This window comes from Anomaloglossus baeobatrachus, chromosome 3 (assembly GCF_048569485.1).
Source record: "Anomaloglossus baeobatrachus isolate aAnoBae1 chromosome 3, aAnoBae1.hap1, whole genome shotgun sequence".
Classification (NCBI taxonomy): domain Eukaryota; kingdom Metazoa; phylum Chordata; class Amphibia; order Anura; family Aromobatidae; genus Anomaloglossus; species Anomaloglossus baeobatrachus.
Window position 1 is genome coordinate 55,209,339 of NC_134355.1, and position 19,513 is coordinate 55,228,851.

Here is a 19,513-nt window from a genome sequence, read left to right on the forward strand (position 1 = left end):
CTGTTTCCATAGCCGCCACCATCCTGCCGAGCACTTTCATGCTGAATCGAATGGAGCGAGACGGAGGACGTAGAAGGCAGCGTACCGCTCGTTGAAGAGCGATCGCCTTGTCCTGAGGAAGAAAGATCAAGCCCCGACGGGTGTCCAGGGACATGCCCAGGAAGGTGATGTATCGTGATGGCATCGGGGATGATTTGTCTATATTCACTAGCCACCCTAAGCGGGATAGGGTGTCCACAGTGATCTGTACGCTGGTTAAGCAGTCGCGGAAGGAGGGGGCCTTGATGAGGAGGTCGTCCAAGTAAGGGAGAACGACTACTCCTCTGGCGTGAAGGACGCTCATGGCGGCCGCCATGACTTTGGTGAAGACCCTTGGTGCGGTGGCAAGGCCGAAGGGTAGAGCTACGAATTGAAAGTGGGAGTCCTGAATTGCGAAGCGGAGGAACTTTTGGTGATCTGGGGCGATGGGTATGTGCAGGCACGCGTCCTTGATGTCTATGGAGGCGAGGAATTCCCCTTCGACCATGGATGCAATAATGGACCTTAGGGACTCCATTCTGAATCTCCGTACGTGCACATGTTTGTTTAGGTGTTTGAGGTCCAGGATGGGTCGAACTGACCCATCCTTTTTGGGGACCACAAAGAGGTTGGAATAAAAACCCCCAAACTTCTCGTCGTCCGGGACAGGTATTATCACTCCTGCTGTTTGGAACGAGTGGATTGCTGAGAAAAAAGCTTTGCGTCGTTTTCGAGTCTTTGGGGGGTTTGAGAGAAAGAACCGACTCGAGGATCGGGTCCGAAATTCTATGTGGTAACCGGAAGACACAAGGTCTCGCACCCATTTGTCGTCTGAGGCGGCAGCCCAGATGTGTTGAAAGAGCCGCAGTCGACCTCCTACAATGAGTGTGTCTTCCGGGGCGCCGAAGGAGTCATGAGGGGGGAAAACGTCGTGGCCGAGTCTCCCTAGTGCTGGACTGTTTCGGTCTAGGCTGCCATGACGAAGTGGGTTTCGGGGAGAGCTGAGAAGGTCGGTCCCTGCGTAGTCCGCGGCTGGTGGCAGGGACAGCACGGGATGTCGACCAACCAAATGAGTTCCAAAAGGAGCGGAATGAGGACTGTGGACGTCTGGTGAAGGACGTCCTGGACTTCAGCTGGGGGAGGGAGGTACACTTTCCTCCCGTGGCGTCAGAAATGAGCTTGTCCAGACGTTCGCTAAACTATCGGTCTGGAAAAAAGGGAAGGCCCGTGAGAGACTTCTTGGAGGCAGAGTCCGCTCGCCATTGTCGGAGCCAGAGAGCTCTACGGATGGCTATGGTATTTGAGGCGGCAAACGCTGCGCAGGTAGCAGCGTCCATGGAGGCCTGCATGAGGTACTCCGCCGCAGCGTCAATTTGAGCTGTTACCTCTGTGAAGGTATGAGTGAACTGGGATTCCTCAAGCGAAGTGTTAAGGGATTCTGCCCAGACCGAGATCGCCTTTGCGACCCACACAGAGGCAAAGGAGGGCGAGAGGGAGGAACCCGCAGCCTCAAAAGCAGAGCGGGCGAGGTGCTCCACCTGTCTGTCTGTCGGGTCCTTGATGGAGGAACCATCGGGTAAAGACAGGAGCGTCTTTGTGGTAAGGCGGGAGACCGGGGGGTCGACCGAGGGCAGATCGGCCCAGCCCTTAGGGGCAGGTGAGGCAAAAGGGTACCGGGACTCCATGAGTTTTCGGTTACCGAAGCGCCTGTCAGGCTTCTCCCTTTGCTTTGTGAGGATATCCTGAAATTCTGGGTGATCAGCGAAAACCTTTTGGGGTTTCCTTGCTCTCTTAAAGGAGACCGCATGGTCAGTGGTAGTGGATGGGGGATCCTCCACATGCAGAGTTTGGTTGATTGCTGCTATAAGGGAGTCTATTGCAGTTTGATCATCTGGGGAGGCTGAAACCAAAGAATCCTCTTGGTATAAACCGCATTCTCCCTCCTCCAGCTCTTCAGAAGCCGTGGAGCGTGTGGGAGAGCCTGCCCTGTGTGCTCCCGAGCGAGAGCCCGCTGGAGACACCCGGCCGTGTGCTCTTTTCCTGATCCCTGCAACCGGTGAAGCATGTGCCCAGATTACCTCAGAAGGATCCTCCATAGGGGTATCCTCAGGCTGCGTTCCGTCCAGGGACCCAGAAGGGTGTGGAGGTTGACATTGCATAGCCAGCACCAGGTTCTGTGACAGTTTTTCCATGGATTGGGACAGAAACTGTGCCCATTCCGGTGGGCTGGGAGCCCTAGGCTCTGGGCTGACGGTTGCGGCGGTGGTGGCAGGGGGGTCTTGGGGGGCTATAGGGGCACAGGACTCACAGAGAGAAGAGGTGTGTTTACGTGGTAGCTCAGCGAGGCAGGCAGTGCAGGCTGAATAATAGACTATGAGGGCCTTAGCACTCTCAGTGCCCTTAGAATTCTGCATGTTCCTAATAGGAGTATGCCAGGAGGGGGAGCAATGGTCAGCAGAGCTACAAGTGAAGCAAGCACCTCACCAGAATCAGCCGATGGCCCTGTCCTCAGGAAGGGGAAAGCTCTGTGGAGATCTTCGCACGCTTTCCTGGGGGGGGCGGGGCTTAGCGCTAAAAGAGCGCGAAGAAGTCAGTGTGCCCCCCCCCCCCCCTGCTGTGGGTAGTAAAAAACGGCGGGAAGGGAGCTTTGATAGTTTTCCTCCCTCTCCCTCCAGTCAGCACACAGCTTGTCACTAGTGGTTATCAGACAGCTTTTCTGCTAGAGCAAATAAACAGAGCAAATAAACAGCTTGAGTTCCTGAGCTCTGTGCCCTTCCCCTGCCACCAGGAAATTATCTGTGCAGGACTTTCTGCAAACAGGAGTGACTTCCCCCCTCCTCAATCCAGCAAGCTAGAGAAAAGTTAACACTGTGTGTTCAGGATCCTTGGGGCTCTCCTCCTTGCACTCAGCAAGGAACTTTCTCATAATAAATACTGTAAATGTCCTGGGAGCCGTCCCTGCAGCGTCTTTTCTCCCTTTGTCTGGGAAACCAGTCAGGGGGGATCTCACCTTAAAACACCGCTTCCGTCCAGGCAGTGAAAATAGCAGAGTCAGCTTGCTGTGTCCGGTCACACCGGTGCCATATTCAACTCAGAGCCTGCAAAGAGGGGCTGAGGAATTGGGCTATAGGGGCACAGGCCTCTACCCTGGGCTTTGGAAAATCGGTGTCTGTGGAACCCGTCGTTCAGCCCAGGATCCAGCGTCGCAGGAGGGGGGACGTGGAGGCGACACTCCACGTTCCCGCCCGTTGATGGTAGTGGGAGATCGGTCCCAAAAGGAAACCGTCGCCCTCAAAAAATAACAAACCTTGAAAGGAAGTGCCTCCTACAGACACTAAGCTAAAACTGAGGTTGCCTGGCCCGGCCAGGGGGTGTATACTGCAGAGGAGGAGCTATGCTTTTGCATCTACTTAGTGTCCTCCTATGGATAGGCAGCATAACACCCATGGTCCTGTGTCCCCCAATGAGGCGTCAGAGAAAAAAAAAAAGTTTTAAATGTCTCAAGAATCGATGCAAATTCTCCTTAGTAAAACTGCAAAAACAAGCGCAATGCACAAGATCCATCTAAAAAAGTGTGAATAATCCTTTTCAAGAGCACAAGTCACATGTGTAATTCACCAATGCACAGCCCAATGTATGAATAGTCATAAGTGACCGAGTATATCCCAAGTGTGACCGGCATGAATGATTTTGCTATACTGTAGATCTGTTTTGCAGATAGAAGTTACCTTGTATTCTGCCGATTCTCCATACGTTGTGACTATATAGAGAAAGCAGTTAATGTGCTCCACGTGATAAACCACACCAGGCAGTCTTTTCTGCACCAAAACAGGGGGCTTAAAAGGGGCGCTACAGTCAATAAGCCAGACCTCGGAAGATGTTTTACTGTTACTATTGATGGTGAGGAAGTGACGGTCTCTGGTAACATATAGGTCTACAAAAAACCTAAAAAAACAGAAAAACAGTATTTGGTGTTAGGATGAGGTGCTTTGTGTGCGTAATCCTGCATAGAACACAAAAGGTTAATGTCAGGCTGATCTGTTTCAATCATGGACTGGAGAAAGAAGGGAATTTTGTTTACTTACCGTAAATTCCTTTTCTTCTAGCTCCAATTGGGAGACCCAGACAATTGGGGTGTATAGCTATGCCTCCGGAGGCCACACAAAGTATTACACTAAAAGTGTAAAGCCCCTCCCCATCAGCCTATACACCCCCCGTGCTGCCACGGGCTCCTCAGTTTTGGTGCAAAAGCAAGAAGGAGGAAAAAATTATAAACTGGTTTAAAGTAAATTCAATCCGAAGGAATATCGGAGAACTGAAACCATTCAACGTGAACAATATGTGTACACAAAAACAGGGGCGGGTGCTGGGTCTCCCAATTGGAGCTAGAAGAAAAGGAATTTACGGTAAGTAAACAAAATTCCCTTCTTCTTTGGCGCTCCATTGGGAGACCCAGACAATTGGGACGTCCAAAAGCAGTCCCTGGGTGGGTAAATAATACCTCATAATAGAGCCGTAACGGCTCCGTCCTACAGGTGGGCAACCGCCGCCTGAAGGACTTGCCTACCTAGGCTGGCATCTGCCGAAGCATAGGTATGCACCTGATAGTGTTTCGTGAAAGTGTGCAGGCTCGACCAGGTAGCTGCCTGACACACCTGCTGAGCCGTAGCCTGGTGTCGCAAGGCCCAGGACGCTCCCACGGCCCTGGTAGAATGGGCCTTCAGCCCTGAGGGAACCGGAAGCCCCGAGGAACGATAAGCTTCGAGAATTGGTTCTTTGATCCACCGAGCCAGGGTTGATTTGGAAGCCTGTGACCCTTTACGCTGGCCAGCGACAAGGACAAAGAGTGCATCCGAGCGGCGCAGGGGCGCCATACGAGAAATGTAGAGTCTGAGTGCTCTCACCAGATCCAACAAGTGCAAATCCTTTTCACATTGGTGAACTGGATGAGGGCAAAAAGAAGGTAAGGAGATATCCTGATTGAGATGAAAGGGGGATACCACCTTAGGGAGGAATTCCGGAACCGGACGCAGAACCACCTTGTCCTGGTGAAACACCAGGAAAGGAGCTTTGCATGACAACGCTGCTAGCTCAGACACTCTCCGAAGTGAAGTGACTGCTACTAGAAAAACCACTTTCTGCGAAAGGCGTGCGAGCGAAATATCCCTCATTGGCTCGAACGGTGGTTTCTGAAGAACCATCAGCACCCTGTTCAGATCCCAGGGTTCTAACGGACGCTTGTAAGGAGGGACGATGTGACAAACCCCTTGCAGGAACGTGCGTACCTGTGGGAGTCTGGCCAGGCGCTTCTGAAAAAAACACAGAGAGCGCAGAGACTTGTCCCTTAAGGGAGCCTAGCGACAAACCCTTTTCCAATCCGGATTGAAGAAAGGACAGAAAAGTGGGCAAGGCAAATGGCCAGGGAGAGAAACCCTGAGCAGAGCACCACGACAGGAATATTTTCCACGTCCTGTGGTAGATCTTGGCGGACGTTGGTTTCCTAGCCTGTCTCATGGTGGCAATGACCTCTTGAGATAATCCTGAAGACGCTAAGATCCAGGACTCAATGGCCACACAGTCAGGTTGAGGGCCGCAGAATTCAGATGGAAAAACGGCCCTTGAGACAGCAAGTCTGGTCGGTCTGGCAGTGCCCACGGTTGGCCGACCGTGAGATGCCACAGATCCGGGTACCACGACCTCCTCGGCCAGTCTGGAGCGACGAGGATGGCGCGGCGGCAGTCGGCCCTGATCTTGCGTAACACTCTGGGCAACAGTGCCAGAGGGGGAAACACATAAGGAAGCTGAAACTGCGACCAATCCTGAACTAAGGCGTCTGCCGCCAGAGCTCTGTGATCTTGAGATCGAGCCATGAATGTTGGGACCTTGTTGTTGTGCCGTGACGCCATTAGGTCGACGTCCGGCATCCCCCAGCGGCAACAGATCTCCTGAAACACGTCCGGGTGAAGGGACCATTCCCCTGCGTCCATGCCCTGGCGACTGAGAAAGTCTGCTTCCCAGTTTTCTACGCCCGGGATGTGAACTGCGGAGATGGTGGAGGCCGTGGCTTCCACCCACATCAAAATCCGCCGGACTTCTTGGAAGGCTTGCCGACTGCGTGTTCCACCTTGGTGGTTGATGTAAGCCACCGCTGTGGAGTTGTCCGACTGAATTCGGATCTCCTGTCCCATTTGCGTAGGATGTCCCATTGAAGAGGACGCAGGTGAAACTGCGCGAAAGGAACTGCCTCCATTGCTGCCACCATCTTCCCCAGGAAGTGCATGAGGCGCCTCAAGGGGTGTGACCGACCTTGAAGGAGAGATTGCACCCCTGTCTGTAGTGAACGCTGTTTGTCCAGCGGAAGCTTCACTATCGCTGGAAGAGTATGAAACTCCATGCCAAGATATGTCAGCGATTGGACCGGTGTCAGATTTGACTTTGGAAAATTGATGATCCACCCGAAACTCTGGAGAGTCTCCAGAGTAACGTTGAGGCTGTGTTGGCATGACTCTTGAGAGGGTGCCTTGACCAGCAGATCGTCTAAGTAAGGTATCACCGAGTGACCCTGAGAGTGGAGGACCGCAACTACTGTAGCCATGACCTTGGTGAAAACCCTTGGGGCTGTCGCCAGGCCGAACGGCAGTGCCGCGAACTGAAGGTGTTCGTCTCCTATGGCGAAGCGCAGGAAGCGCTGATGCTCTGGAGCAATCGGTACGTGGAGATAAGCATCTTTGATATCGATCGATGCTAGGAAATCTCCTTGGGACATTGAGGCGATGACGGAGCGGAGGGATTCCATCCGGAACCGCCTGGTCATTACGTGTTTGTTGAGCAGTTTTAGATCCAAAACAGGACGGAAAGACCCGTCCTTCTTTGGAACCACAAACAGGTTGGAGTAGAAACCGTGACCCTGTTGCTGAAGAGGAACCGGGACCACCACTCCTTCTGCCTTCAGAATGCCCACCGCCTGCAGAAGAGCCTCGGCTCGCTCGGGAGGCGGAGATGTTCTGAAGAATCGAGTCGGAGGACGAGAGCTGAACTCTATCCTGTAACCGTGAGACAAAATGTCTCTCACCCAACGGTCTTTTACTTGTGGCAGCCAGGTGTCGCAAAAGCGGGAGAGCCTGCCACCGACCGAGGATGCGGTGTGAGGAGGCCGTAAGTCATGAGGAAGCCGCCTTGGTAGCGGCACCTCCGGCGGTCTTTTTAGGGCGTGATTTGGACCGCCATGCGTCGGAGTTCCTCTGATCCTTCTGAGGCCTTTTGGACGAGGAGAATTGGGACCTGCCCGCCCCCCGAAAGGACCGAAACCTCGACTGTCCCCTCCTCTGTTGGGGTGTTTTTGGTTTGGCCTGGGGTAAGGATGTTTCCTTTCCCTTGGATTGTTTGATGATTTCATCCAATCTCTCACCAAACAAGCGGTCGCCAGAAAATGGCAAACCAGTTAAGCACTTTTTGGAAGCCGAATCTGCCTTCCATTCCCGTAGCCACAAGGCCCTGCGTATTGCCACCGAATTGTCGGCTGCAACCGCCGTACGGCTCGCAGAGTCCAGGACAGCATTAATAGCGTAGGACGCAAATGCCGACGTTTGAGAGGTTATGGACGCCACCTGCGGCGCAGACGTACGTGTGAGTGCGTCAATTTGCGCCTGACCAGCTGAGATAGCTTGGAGTGCCCATACGGCTGCGAATGCTGGAGCAAAAGACGCGCCGATAGCTTCATAGATGGATTTCAACCAGAGCTCCATCTGTCTGTCAGTGGCATCCTTGAGTGAAGCTCCATCTTCCACTGCAACTATGGATCTAGCCGCCAGTCTGGAGATTGGAGGATCCACCTTGGGACACTGAGTCCAGCCCTTGACCACGTCAGGGGGGAAGGGGTAACGTGTATCCTTAAGGCACTTGGAAAAACGCTTATCTGGACAAGCTCGGTGTTTCTGGACTGCCTCTCTGAAGTCAGAGTGGTCCAGAAACATACCCATTGTACGCTTAGGAAACCTGAAACGGAATTTCTCCTGCTGAGAAGCTGACTCCTCCACTGGAGGAGCTGAGGGAGAAATATCCAACATTTGATTGATGGACGCAATAAGATAATTCACTATGGCGTCCCCATCAGGAGTATCAAGGTTGAGAGCGGCTTCAGGATCAGAATCCTGATCAGCTAGCTCCGCTTCATCATACAGAGAGTCCTCTCGCTGAGACCCTGAACAATGTGATGATGTCGAGGGGATTTCATAGCGAGCTCGCTTAGTCGGTCTGGGACTGCGTTCTATGTCAGAGACCTCACCCTGGGATCTATGAGACACCCCGGGAGAACATTGTTGTTCCAACTGAGGGGAACCAGGGGGCAATGATTTCACAGTGCCCATGGCTTGAGATGCCGGCCTGGACTGCAAGGCTTCTAATATCTTAGCCATAGTCTCAGAAAGTCTTTCAGTAAAAACTGCAAACTCCGTCCCTGTCACCTGGACAGTGTTAACAGGTGGTTCTCCCTGGGCCACCCTTAGCAGAGGCTCCGGCTGAGTAAGTGCCACAGGGGCCGAGCATTGCACACAATGAGGGTCAGTGGAACCTGCCGGCAGTATAGCCGTACATGCTGCACAGGCAGCATAGTAAGTCTGTGCTTTGGCACCCTTGCTATTTGTGGACGACATGCTGTTGTCTCCTCTGAGCAATACAGGAGGGTATATAGCCAAAAACAACCGTGCACCATACAGTGTAAAGTATAGCCTATAATCATATAATCTATAAGTACACTTCTGCACCAGTGGGGCCAGCACCTAGGTGCTGCTTACCGCCCGCGCAATGCGGTTGTGTGGTCACCAGAATTCCTGCCTGGGTCTCCCTGAGCTTGTCTCCCTTCTCCAGCGTTAGCAGAGCTGACAGGAATGGCTGCCGGCGTCCTGAGGAGAGGAGGGGGCCGTGGGCGTGCCCTAGAAAGTGCGGGAATCTGGTGCCCCACTGTGCACAGTGAGGGGGGTGGAGTATGCAAAGCATGCTCCAGCCTCAGTTGCTGACGTCCTTTACAGCGTCCCGCCCTTCCCCTGACTGGCAGGCCTGGGGGCGGGAAAAGAATGAGACTAGGCCGCAAAAGCCGGGGACTAAAGTTATAAGCGCGGCCGCCGTATAAGCGCGGTCGGCGCGGAAGTCCCCGGCGCACTAACAGTCCCAGCCGCGCCGCAGTGATAACAATGGCAGCGGCGGTCAGCGCGGCAGTCCCCATACACTAACACACTCAGCGACGCTGCAGTGTGTAAAGGCACAAACGCAGTCAGCGCCGCGGTCCCCGGTGCACTAGCACACCCAGCAATGCTGGAGTGTTGCTGTGCGCGGTCCCCACGGGGACACAGAGTACCTCAAAGTAGCAGGGCCATGTCCCTGAACGATACTCGGCTCCTATCCAGCAGAGTCCTCAGGAGCTGTGGATGGAGCACGGTCTCATGTGCCTGGAGACCGAAAGGATCCCACTTCACCCAGAGCCCTAAGGGGGATGGGGAAGGAAAACAGCATGTGGGCTCCAGCCTCCGTACCCGCAATGGATACCTCAACCTTAACAACACCGCCGACAAGAGTGGGGTGAGAAGGGAGCATGCTGGGGGCCCTGTTATGGGCCCTCTTTTCTTCCATCCGACATAGTCAGCAGCTGCTGCTGACTAAGCTGTGGAGCTATGCGTGGATGTCTGCCTCCTTCGCACAAAGCATAAAAACTGAGGAGCCCGTGGCAGCACGGGGGGTGTATAGGCTGAAGGGGAGGGGCTTTACACTTTTAGTGTAATACTTTGTGTGGCCTCCGGAGGCATAGCTATACACCCCAATTGTCTGGGTCTCCCAATGGAGCGCCAAAGAAAGCGGCCGAGAGAGGGCTGAGAGGAAGGGCGACTCATGTGGAAGACAGGGGGGCCGAGAAGAAGGGCGACTCATGTGGAAGAGAGGGGGGCAGAGAGGAAGGGCGGTTCATGCGGGAGAGAGGAGGGCCGAGAGGGAGGGCGGCTCATGAGGGAGAGAGGAGGGCCGAGAGGGAGGGCAGAGAGAGAGGGCGGCTCATGCGGGAGAGAGGGGGGCCGAGAGAGAGGGCGGCTAATGCGGGAGAGAGGAGGGCCAAGAGAGAGGGCGGCTCATGCGGGAAGGGGGGGGGGCCGAGAGAGAGGGCGGCTCATGCGGGAGAGAGGAGGGCCGAGAGGGAGGACGGCTCATGCGGGAGAGAGGAGGGCCGAGAGGGAGGGCGGCTCATGCGGGAGAGAGGAGGGCCGAGAGGGAAGGCGGCTCATGCGGGAGAGAGGAGGGCCGAGAGGGAGGGCGGCTCATGCGGGAGAGAGGAGGGCAGAGAGGGTGGGCGGCTCATGCGGGAGAGATGAGGGCCGAGATAGAGGGCGGCTCATGCGGGAGAGAGGCGGGCCGAGAGGGAGGGAGGCTCATGCGGGAGAGAGGGGGGCCGAGAGGGAGGGCGGCTCAAGCGGGAGAGAGGGCGGCTCATGCTAGAGACAGGGGGGCCGAGAGGAAGGGCGGCTCATGCTAGAGAGAGGGGGGCCGAGAGGGAGGGTTGCTCATGCGAGAGGGAGGGGGGCCGAGAGAGAGGGCGGCTCATTCGGGAGAGAAAAGGGCCGAGAGAGAGGGCGGCTCATGCTAGAGACAGGGGGGCCGAGAGGAAGGGCGGCTCATGCTAGAGAGAGGGGGGCCGAGAGGGAGGGTTGCTCATGCGAGAGGGAGGGGGGCCGAGAGAGAGGGCGGCTCATTCGGGAGAGAGGAGGGCCGAGAGAGAGGGCGGCTCATGCTAGAGAGAGGGGGGCCGAGAGAGAGGGCGGCTCATTCGGGAGAGAGGAGGGCTCATGCTAGAGAGAGGGGGGCCGAGAGGGAGGGCGGCTCATGCTAGAGAGAGGGGGGCCGAGAGGGAGGGCGGCTCATGCGGGAGAGAGGGGGGCCGAGAGGGAGGGCGGCTCATGCGGGAGAGAGGGGGGCCGAGAGGGAGGGCGGCTCATGCGGGAGAGAGGGGGGCCGAGAGGGAGGGCGGCTCATGCGGGAGAGAGGGGGGCCGAGAGAGAGGGCGGCTCATGTGGGAGAGAGGAGGGCCGAGGGGGAGGGCGGCTCATGCTAGAGACGGGGGGCAGAGAGGGAGGGCGGCTCATGCAGTTGAGGGGAGGTGAAGAGACTCATGCGGGCAAGAGGGAGGGCGGCTCATGGTCTTCCTTTTCGTCTCCAAGGGAGGTGGAGGAAGTTCATGTGGGTGAGAGAGAGCGCAACGAAAGAAAAGGATGGCTCACGTGGGCGAGAGGAAGGAGGACGGCTCACACGGGCAAGAGGAAGAGGAAGGCTCACACGGGCGAGAGGAAGAGGAAGGCTCACATGGGCGAGAGGAAGAGGACGGCTCACACGGGCGAGAGGAAGAGAGGAGGGGGAGGCTCATGCGGACGAGAGGGAGGGTGGCTCAGGTGGGTGGGCATGACTGAGCTAATATTTCTATATATACACCATTTCTCAGTTTTAAAATGAGACATAATAAAAAAAAATTATTAAGGAAATAATTGCAGAGACTTTTTTTTTTGCCCAGTGTAGTGACCCTTTAAGGAGATATCTCCTCCAATTACCTGTGATCCTCCTCATGATAAACCAGTCTGGTGCTACTTTCTCCACTGAATTCAGTTGCATACACAGAGCGGCACTGGAGATTATCCTGCCAGGTGTGAAAGAGGACGCTGTCTGTAATCCATTCTGCAGAAAGGAGCAAGTAGAGTCTAACATGTCTGCCGACATCCAGCACTACCGATACTCTATCTCACATTGGTTTAAACTGGCCATGCCGGCATCTACAGGAGGTTAATATGGGCGGCGTAGTCACTTACCACAACTAAACACATTGGGTATGCTGCACACAATCTGTGGTCGTCCCTCCATTCTCACCACTACACAGGTGGACTCCTCACGATCCAAGCCCTTCAGAGTAACAGCCAAATAACTCTGAGCCGGAGAAACCCGGACACGCTGAATGACATAATCCTGAAACCAAGCATCTCCAGGACTGAACACCGTCTCTGAGCCATCTTCTCCTGTTAGGAAAGCGTAAAAAATATTTAATGAATGAATAAAAAAAACGTCCTGACGGCGTGGTTTATGAGTGTTAATATACAAATATTTGGATAAAGATTCATTCAGATGTTTGTTTTTTGTTTTTACAGAATTTTGGCTTTAAAACCCTTAGAAACCCTGCAGAATGTTGTTGCTGTTACGCCGCCAGCCCCGACAAACTGGTGTGAGACAAGGCGCGAGATAGTGTAAGAAACCAATACAAAGAGAGACACTTAGGGGAAGTAGGGTTCTGTATGTCCCCATGTATAATGCTACCATACATGTGGTTTCCTCAGACGGAGGCTTTGTTTGACAACATATTTTCACTTTATACTTCGTGGTGCTGATAATTTATCTGTGCCGACGAGGGACCTTTGGTTACAGCAGGAGGGAGATCATTCTGGCCGCTTATAGTCAGCCGGTGCGAGTTCTGAAAGTAGCACAAAAGTATTTTTAATCGTGTGTGTTTTGCATTAAATCTTTAATAGAACTGTATTTTTCATGACACCTAAACTAGTGTGTACTCAGATAGCTCATGGTCCTTTTAGTAATGTGAGTGGATAGCACTTAGAAGATACTTTCATTGAGCCAGGTGATTTGCTATTAGTGATAAGTGAGCACTACCATGCTCGGGTGCTGAGTACTCGTAACTAGTGATAAGCGAGCACTACCATGCTCGGTACTCGTAACTAGTGATGAGCGGGCACTACCATGCTCGGGTGCTTGGTACTCGTAACTAGTGATGAGTGGGCACTACCATGCTCGGGTGCTCTGTACTCGTAACTAGTGATAAGCGAGCACTACCATGCTCGGTACTCGTAACTAGTGATAAGCGAGCACTACCATGCTCGGTATTCGTAACTAGTGATGAGCGGGCACTACCATGCTCAGTACTCGTAACTAGTGATCAGCGGGCACTACCATGCTCAGGCGCTCGGTACTTGTAACTAGTGATGAGCGGACACTACCGTGCTCGGGTGCTCAGTACTCGTAACTAGTGATGAGTGAGCACTACCATGCTCGGGTGCTTCGTATTCTTAACGAGCAGTCAGATGCTCAGACGGGCTGCACTCAAGTACCTGAGTATAATGGAAGTCAATGGGAAGCCCGACTGGGCGTCTGAAAGCTCATTAAAAATACGGAGCATGGTAGTGCTCGCTCATCACTAGTTACGAGTACAGAGCACCCGAGCATAGTAGTGCCGGCTCATCCCTAGTTACGAGCACCCGAGCATGGTAGTGCCCGCTCATCACTAGTTACGAGCACCCGAGCATGGTAGTGCCCGCTCATCACTAGTTACGAGCACCCGAGCATGGTAGTGCCCGCTCGTCACTAGTTACGAGCACCCGAGCATGGTAGTGCCCGCTCATCAGTAGTTACGAGCACCCGAGCATGGTAGTGCCCGGCTTATTTGCTATATATAGAGATGCGTGGACCCGTGGAAGTTCGGTTCGGCAGGTTCAGCCGGACTTTAGATAAAGTTCACTACGAGACCCGGACTTGACCTGAATTTCAGTGGAAGTCAGTAATTGGACAATTTGGGTCTCCGCCCACATGTAGCCAGCCATAAACAGAACACTTCCGGGAGAGGGTGGACAGGGATTTTACATTTTTTTTTCATATTTGTTTTGTTTGGTGCATATATTACATCTGATCACGCTGTTGTTACCCCCAGTGTGAGTCGATCAATCAATGCAAGAGGCTCGCACTTGGCCGAGCACTGAGCGTACCCGAGCACAGCAATACTCGCAGGAGTGGTGTTCATACGTACAGCACCCGAACTCCGAATATTGTTGTTTTTTTTTTTGCAAAGCATGTGTTCGTTACAAACATCGAACTTAAAGTATAAAAAAGTATTAAAAGTAGATCACTAAATGTAGCTACCTTACCAATACTTTGATGAAAGCGATAGACACAGGAGTCCTCATCGAAATACACGTAATCTCCACATTTAATCTGCAAATTAAAAAAAAAATAAATCCACATTTGTATTTTTCTATAAGCAGATACAGTCATGGACGAAAGTGTTGGCACCTTTGAAATTCTTCCAGAAAATAAAGTATTTTGCCCATAAAATTGTTGCAATTTACACGTTTTGTTATACACGTTTATTTCCTTTGCGTGTATTCGAACACAATAAAAAAAAACAAACAAAAAAAAACAACAAATTGAACGTAAAATATCACATTAACTTAAAAAATGGGCCTGACAAAAGTATTGGTACCCTCAACTTCATATTTGGTTGCACACCATTTGGTATAAATAACTGCAATCAATCGCTTCCTATAACAATGAACAAGCTTCTTACTCCTCTGCTGGAATTTTGGACTCTTCTTTTGTAAACTGCTCCAGGTCTCTCACATTTCAGGGCGTCTTCTCCCTACAGCAATTTTACGATCTCTCCACAGGTGTCAAAGGGATTTAGATCCGGACTCATTGTTGCCACTTCAGAACTCTCCAGCGCTTTGTTTCCATCCATTTCTGGGGTCTTCTTGAAGTATGTTTGGGGTCATTCTCCTGCTGGAAGATCTATGGTCTAGAACGGAAACCCAGCTTTCTGATATTGGGCACCACATTGCAACCCAAAATCCTTTGGTAATCTTCAGATTTCATGATGCCTTGCTCAGTCATGCGCAAAAGACCTCTCTGAAGCTGGGACATGTACACCCGGCTTTATACTGCGCATGACCGGAAGTGCCCGGCATTCAGAAGAGTGGTCACAGTGAACACAGGTACGTACTGGTGACACTGCATTGAATAGCATGTTAGTACACCGACATGGGAGTGCTAACATGCTAAGGCTATGTGCACAAGCTGCGTTTTTATGACGCTGCGTTTTGGTGCGTTTTTGGCCTCTAAAAACGCACAAAAACGCACCTGCGGCGAAAAAACACGGCAAAAACGCATGCGTTTTTGCCACGATTTGGTGCGTTTTTTGCTGCGTTTCTGATCTCTGCGTTTTTCTGCGTTTTTCCAATGCATTGCATAGGGGGAAAACGCAGAAAAACGCAGGAAAGAATTGACATGTCCATTTTTTTTTTTAAGTTCAAAAACGCAGCTTAAAAAAACATTTGTGTGCGGACAGCAAAAATGAAAACTCAGACTTTGCTGGGGAAGCAAAGTCATGCAGTTTTGAGGCCAAAAACGCACCCGAATAACGCGCAAAAACGCAGCGAAAAACGCACTGTGTGAACTTACCCTAAGAGGCCGGCTAGTCAGGAGATAGAACACCCTTGGAACTAGTCTCTGTGCTCATTAGCATAAGATAAAAGATCTTTAGAAATACTTTTTCTATAGAGCTCTTTATCTATGCTAGTGTATACAGGGAGGATTAGGCAGGGATTAGCAATATACACCCAAAACTGCTCATGGCTCTGGGTGCATATCGCACCTGGCAGGTTCCCTTTAACAATTGGGGGAGACTTTCCAATCCATCTCATGGCTATCAATTTCCTGGCAAGAAATACAATCTCTCTAATAAGGATCCTGGTATGATGACTGCATATTTCTTCCTCTAGTAGCCCAAATAAACAAAAATGTAGGATCTAGTGGAATGGGAATGGATATCAGGAAGGGTAGGGAGGTGACTATGCTTTGCCAGGAGAAAATGATTGGACAAGTCTAAACCATGTGCCAGAAATCTGCGTTTAGAGTATGGCACTGTTAGCATTCTGAAGAGGGTAATTATCCATTCGGTGTAGCCTTGACAGTTCTATGTAGGCTTGGTAAACCTCCACCATATGTGACTGTAGGTATTGTGTTCTTTTCTTTGTACACCTCATTCCATTTTCGGTAAACAGTGGAATGATGTGATTTACCAAAAAGCTCTGTCTTGATGTCATCTGTCCACGAGATACTTTCCCAGAAGGATTTTGGCTTACTCAAATTTTGCCAAACTGCCGTCTAGCTTTTTTATGTCTCTGTGTCAGCAGAAGGGTTCTCTCCATAGCATTTCATTCAAATGTCGATGGATAGTGTGATGCACCCTGAGCCTGCAGGACAGCTTGAATTTCTTTGGAACTTGATTGGGGCTGCTTATCAACCATCCAGACTACCCTGCATTGCAACCTTTCATCAATTTTTCTCTGCTGTCCACATCCAGGGAGATTAGCTACAGTGCCATAGGTTGTAAACTTTTTGATTATGTTGTGCACCGTGGACAAAGGAACATCAAGATCTCTGAAGATGAACTTGTAACCTTGAGATTGTTCATATTTTTCAAATGTTTTGTTTCTCAAGTCCTCATAGTCCTCTTCTCTTTCTGTTCTCCATGCTTAGTGTGGCACACACAAACAAAGTAAAGACTGAGTCAACTTCCTCCCTTTTTATCTGATTTCAGGTGTGATTTTCATATTGCCCACACTTGTTACTTGTCACAGGTGACTTTGAAAGAGCATCACATGCTTGAAACGAAGGGAATTTTGTTTACTTACCGTAAATTCCTTTTCTTCTAGCTCCTATTGGGAGACCCAGACAATTGGTTGTATAGCTTCTGCCTCCGGAGGCCACACAAAGTATTACACTTTAAAAAGTGTAACCCCTCCCCTCTGCCTATACACCCTCCCGTGGATCACGGGCTCCTCAGTTTTGGTGCAAAAGCAGGAAGGAGAAAACTTATAAATTGGTCTAGGGTAAATGCAATCCGAAGGATGTTCGGAGAACTGCAAACCATGAACCAAAAGAACAATTCAACATGAACAACATGTGTACACAAAAAAACAACTAGCCCGAAGGGTACAGGGGCGGGTGCTGGGTCTCCCAATAGGAGCTAGAAGAAAAGGAATTTACGGTAAGTAAACAAAATTCCCTTCTTCTTTGTCGCTCCATTGGGAGACCCAGACAATTGGGACGTCCAAGAGCAGTCCCTGGGTGGGTAAAAGAATACCTCAATAAAAAGAGCCGAAAAACGGCCCCCTCTTACAGGTGGGCAACCGCCGCCTGAAGGACTCGCCTACCTAGACTGGCGTCTGCCGAAGCATAGGTATGCACTTGGTAGTGTTTCGTGAAAGTGTGCAGACTAGACCACGTAGCTGCCTGACACACCTGCTGAGCCGTAGCCCGGTGCCGCAATGCCCAGGACGCACCCACGGCTCTGGTAGAATGGGCTTTCAGCCCTGAAGGAAGCGGAAGCCCAGAAGAACGGTAGGCTTCGAGAATCGGTTCCTTGATCCACCGAGCCAAGGTTGACTTGGAAGCCTGCGAGCCCTTACGCTGGCCAGCGACAAGGACAAAGAGCGCATCTGAACGACGCAGGGGCGCCGTGCGAGACACGTAGAGCCGGAGTGCTCTCACAAGATCCAAAGAGTGCAAATCCCTTTCACACTGGTGAATTGGATTAGAGCAAAATGAAGGTAAGGAGATATCCTGATTGAGATGAAAAGGGGATACCACCTTAGGGAGAAATTCCGGGACCGGACGCAGAACCACCTTATCCTGGTGAAACACCAGGAAGGGGGCTTTGCATGACAGCGCTGCCAGCTCAGACACTCTCCGAAGTGATGTGACTGCCACTAGGAAGGCCACCTTCTGCGAAAGACGTGATAGAGAGACATCTCGCAGCGGCTCGAAAGGTGGTTTCTGAAGAGCCGTTAGCACCCTGTTAAGATCCCAGGGTTCCAGCGGACGCTTGTAAGGTGGGACTATGTGGCAAACTCCCTGCAGGAACGTGCAGACCTGCGGAAGCCTGGCTAGACGCTTTTGAAAAAACACGGAGAGCGCCGATACTTGGCCCTTGAGAGAGCCCAGTGACAAACCCTTGTCCATTCCGGATTGAAGGAATGAAAGAAAAGTGGGTAAGGCAAACGGCCATGGAAAAAAACCGTTATTAGCGCACCAGGATAGGAAGATTTGCCAAGACCTATAATAGATCTTGGCGGACGTAGGCTTCCTGGCCTGTCTCATGGTGGCAATGACATCCTGAGATAACCCTGAAGACGCTAGGAGCCAGGACTCAATGGCCACACAGTCAGGTTGAGGGCCACAGAATTCAGGTGGAAAAACGGCCCTTGTGACAGCAAGTCTGGGCGGTCTGGAAGCGCCCACGGTTGACCCACCGTGAGATGCCACAGATCCGGGTACCACGACCGCCTCGGCCAGTCTGGAGCGACGAGAATCGGACCTGATCTTGCGTAACACTCTGGGCAGCATCGCCAGAGGAGGAAACACATAAGGCAGTCGAAACTGCGACCAATCCTGAACTAACGCGTCCGCCGCCAAAGCTCTGTGATCCTGAGACCGTGCCATGAATGCCGGGACTTTGTTGTTGTGCCGTGACGCCATGAGATCGACGTCCGGCGTTCCCCAGCGGCGACAGATCTCTCGAAACACGTCTGGGTGCAGAGACCATTCCCCCGCGTCCATGCCCTGACGACTGAGAAAATCTGCTTCCCAGTTTTCTACGCCCGGGATGTGAACTGCGGAGATGGTGGAGGCTGTGGCTTCCACCCACTGCAGAATCCGTCGGACTTCCTGGAAGGCTTGACGACTGCGAGTGCCGCCTTGGTGGTTGATGTATGCTACGGCAGTGGCGTTGTCCGACTGGATACGGATCTGCCTGCCCTCCAGCCACCGATGAAAAGCCAATAGGGCTAGATACACTGCCCTTATTTCCAGAATATTGATCTGAAGGGATGACTCTATCGGAGTCCAGGTTCCCTGAGCCCTGTGGTGGAGAAAAACCGCTCCCCACCCTGACAGGCTCGCGTCCGTGGTGACCACAGCCCAGGTTGGGGGTAGGAAAGATTTTCCCTGCGACAGAGAATTGGGAAGGAGCCACCACTGAAGTGACGTCTTGGTTGCAAGGGAAAGAGAGACGTTCCTGTCGAGGGAAGCCGAACTCCTGTCCCATTTGCGGAGAATGTCCCATTGGAGTGGCCGAAGATGGAATTGCGCGAACGGGAATGCCTCTATAGCTGCCACCATCTTCCCCAGGAAGTGCATGAGGCGCCTTAAGGGGTGTGACTGACTCCGAAGAAGGGATTGCACCCCTGCCTGCAGAGAAAGCTGTTTGTCGCTCGGAAGCTTGACTAACGCTTGCCGGGTATGAAACTCCATCCCAAGGTACGTCAGTGATTGGGTCGGTGTCAACTTGGATTTCGGGAAGTTGATGATCCACCCGAACCGCTGGAGAGTCGCCAGAGCGACAGATAGACTTTGTTGACACGCCACCCGAGACGGGGCCCTGACTAGGAGATCGTCCAAGTATGGAATCACCGAGTGGCCCTGAGATGGCAGGACCGCCACAACGGATGCCATGACTTTGGTGAAAACCCGTGGGGCTGTCGCCAAGCCGAAAGGCAATGCCACGAACTGGAGATGTTCGTCCCCGATGGCGAAACGCAGGAAACGTTGATGCTCGGGTGCGATCGGTACATGGAGATAAGCATCTTAGATGTCGATCGATGCTAGGAAGTCTCCTTGTGACATTGAGGCGATGACC

The 19,513-nt window shown here is 52.3% G+C and overlaps 1 protein-coding gene across 1 annotated transcript in view; it reads right to left on the reverse strand.

The window, feature by feature from the left end:
* The window catches only part of PREPL (prolyl endopeptidase like), a 102,403-nt gene that overhangs the window by 65,106 nt on the left and 17,784 nt on the right, over positions 1-19,513 (reverse strand). Inside the window, exons 4-7 of the mRNA XM_075339192.1 lie at positions 13,965-14,031; positions 11,853-12,056; positions 11,598-11,721; positions 3,747-3,963 (exon numbers count right to left, since the gene is read on the reverse strand). Coding sequence (XP_075195307.1) covers positions 3,747-3,963; positions 11,598-11,721; positions 11,853-12,056; positions 13,965-14,031 — 612 coding nt within the window. The remainder of the gene's footprint in view (positions 1-3,746; positions 3,964-11,597; positions 11,722-11,852; positions 12,057-13,964; positions 14,032-19,513) is intronic.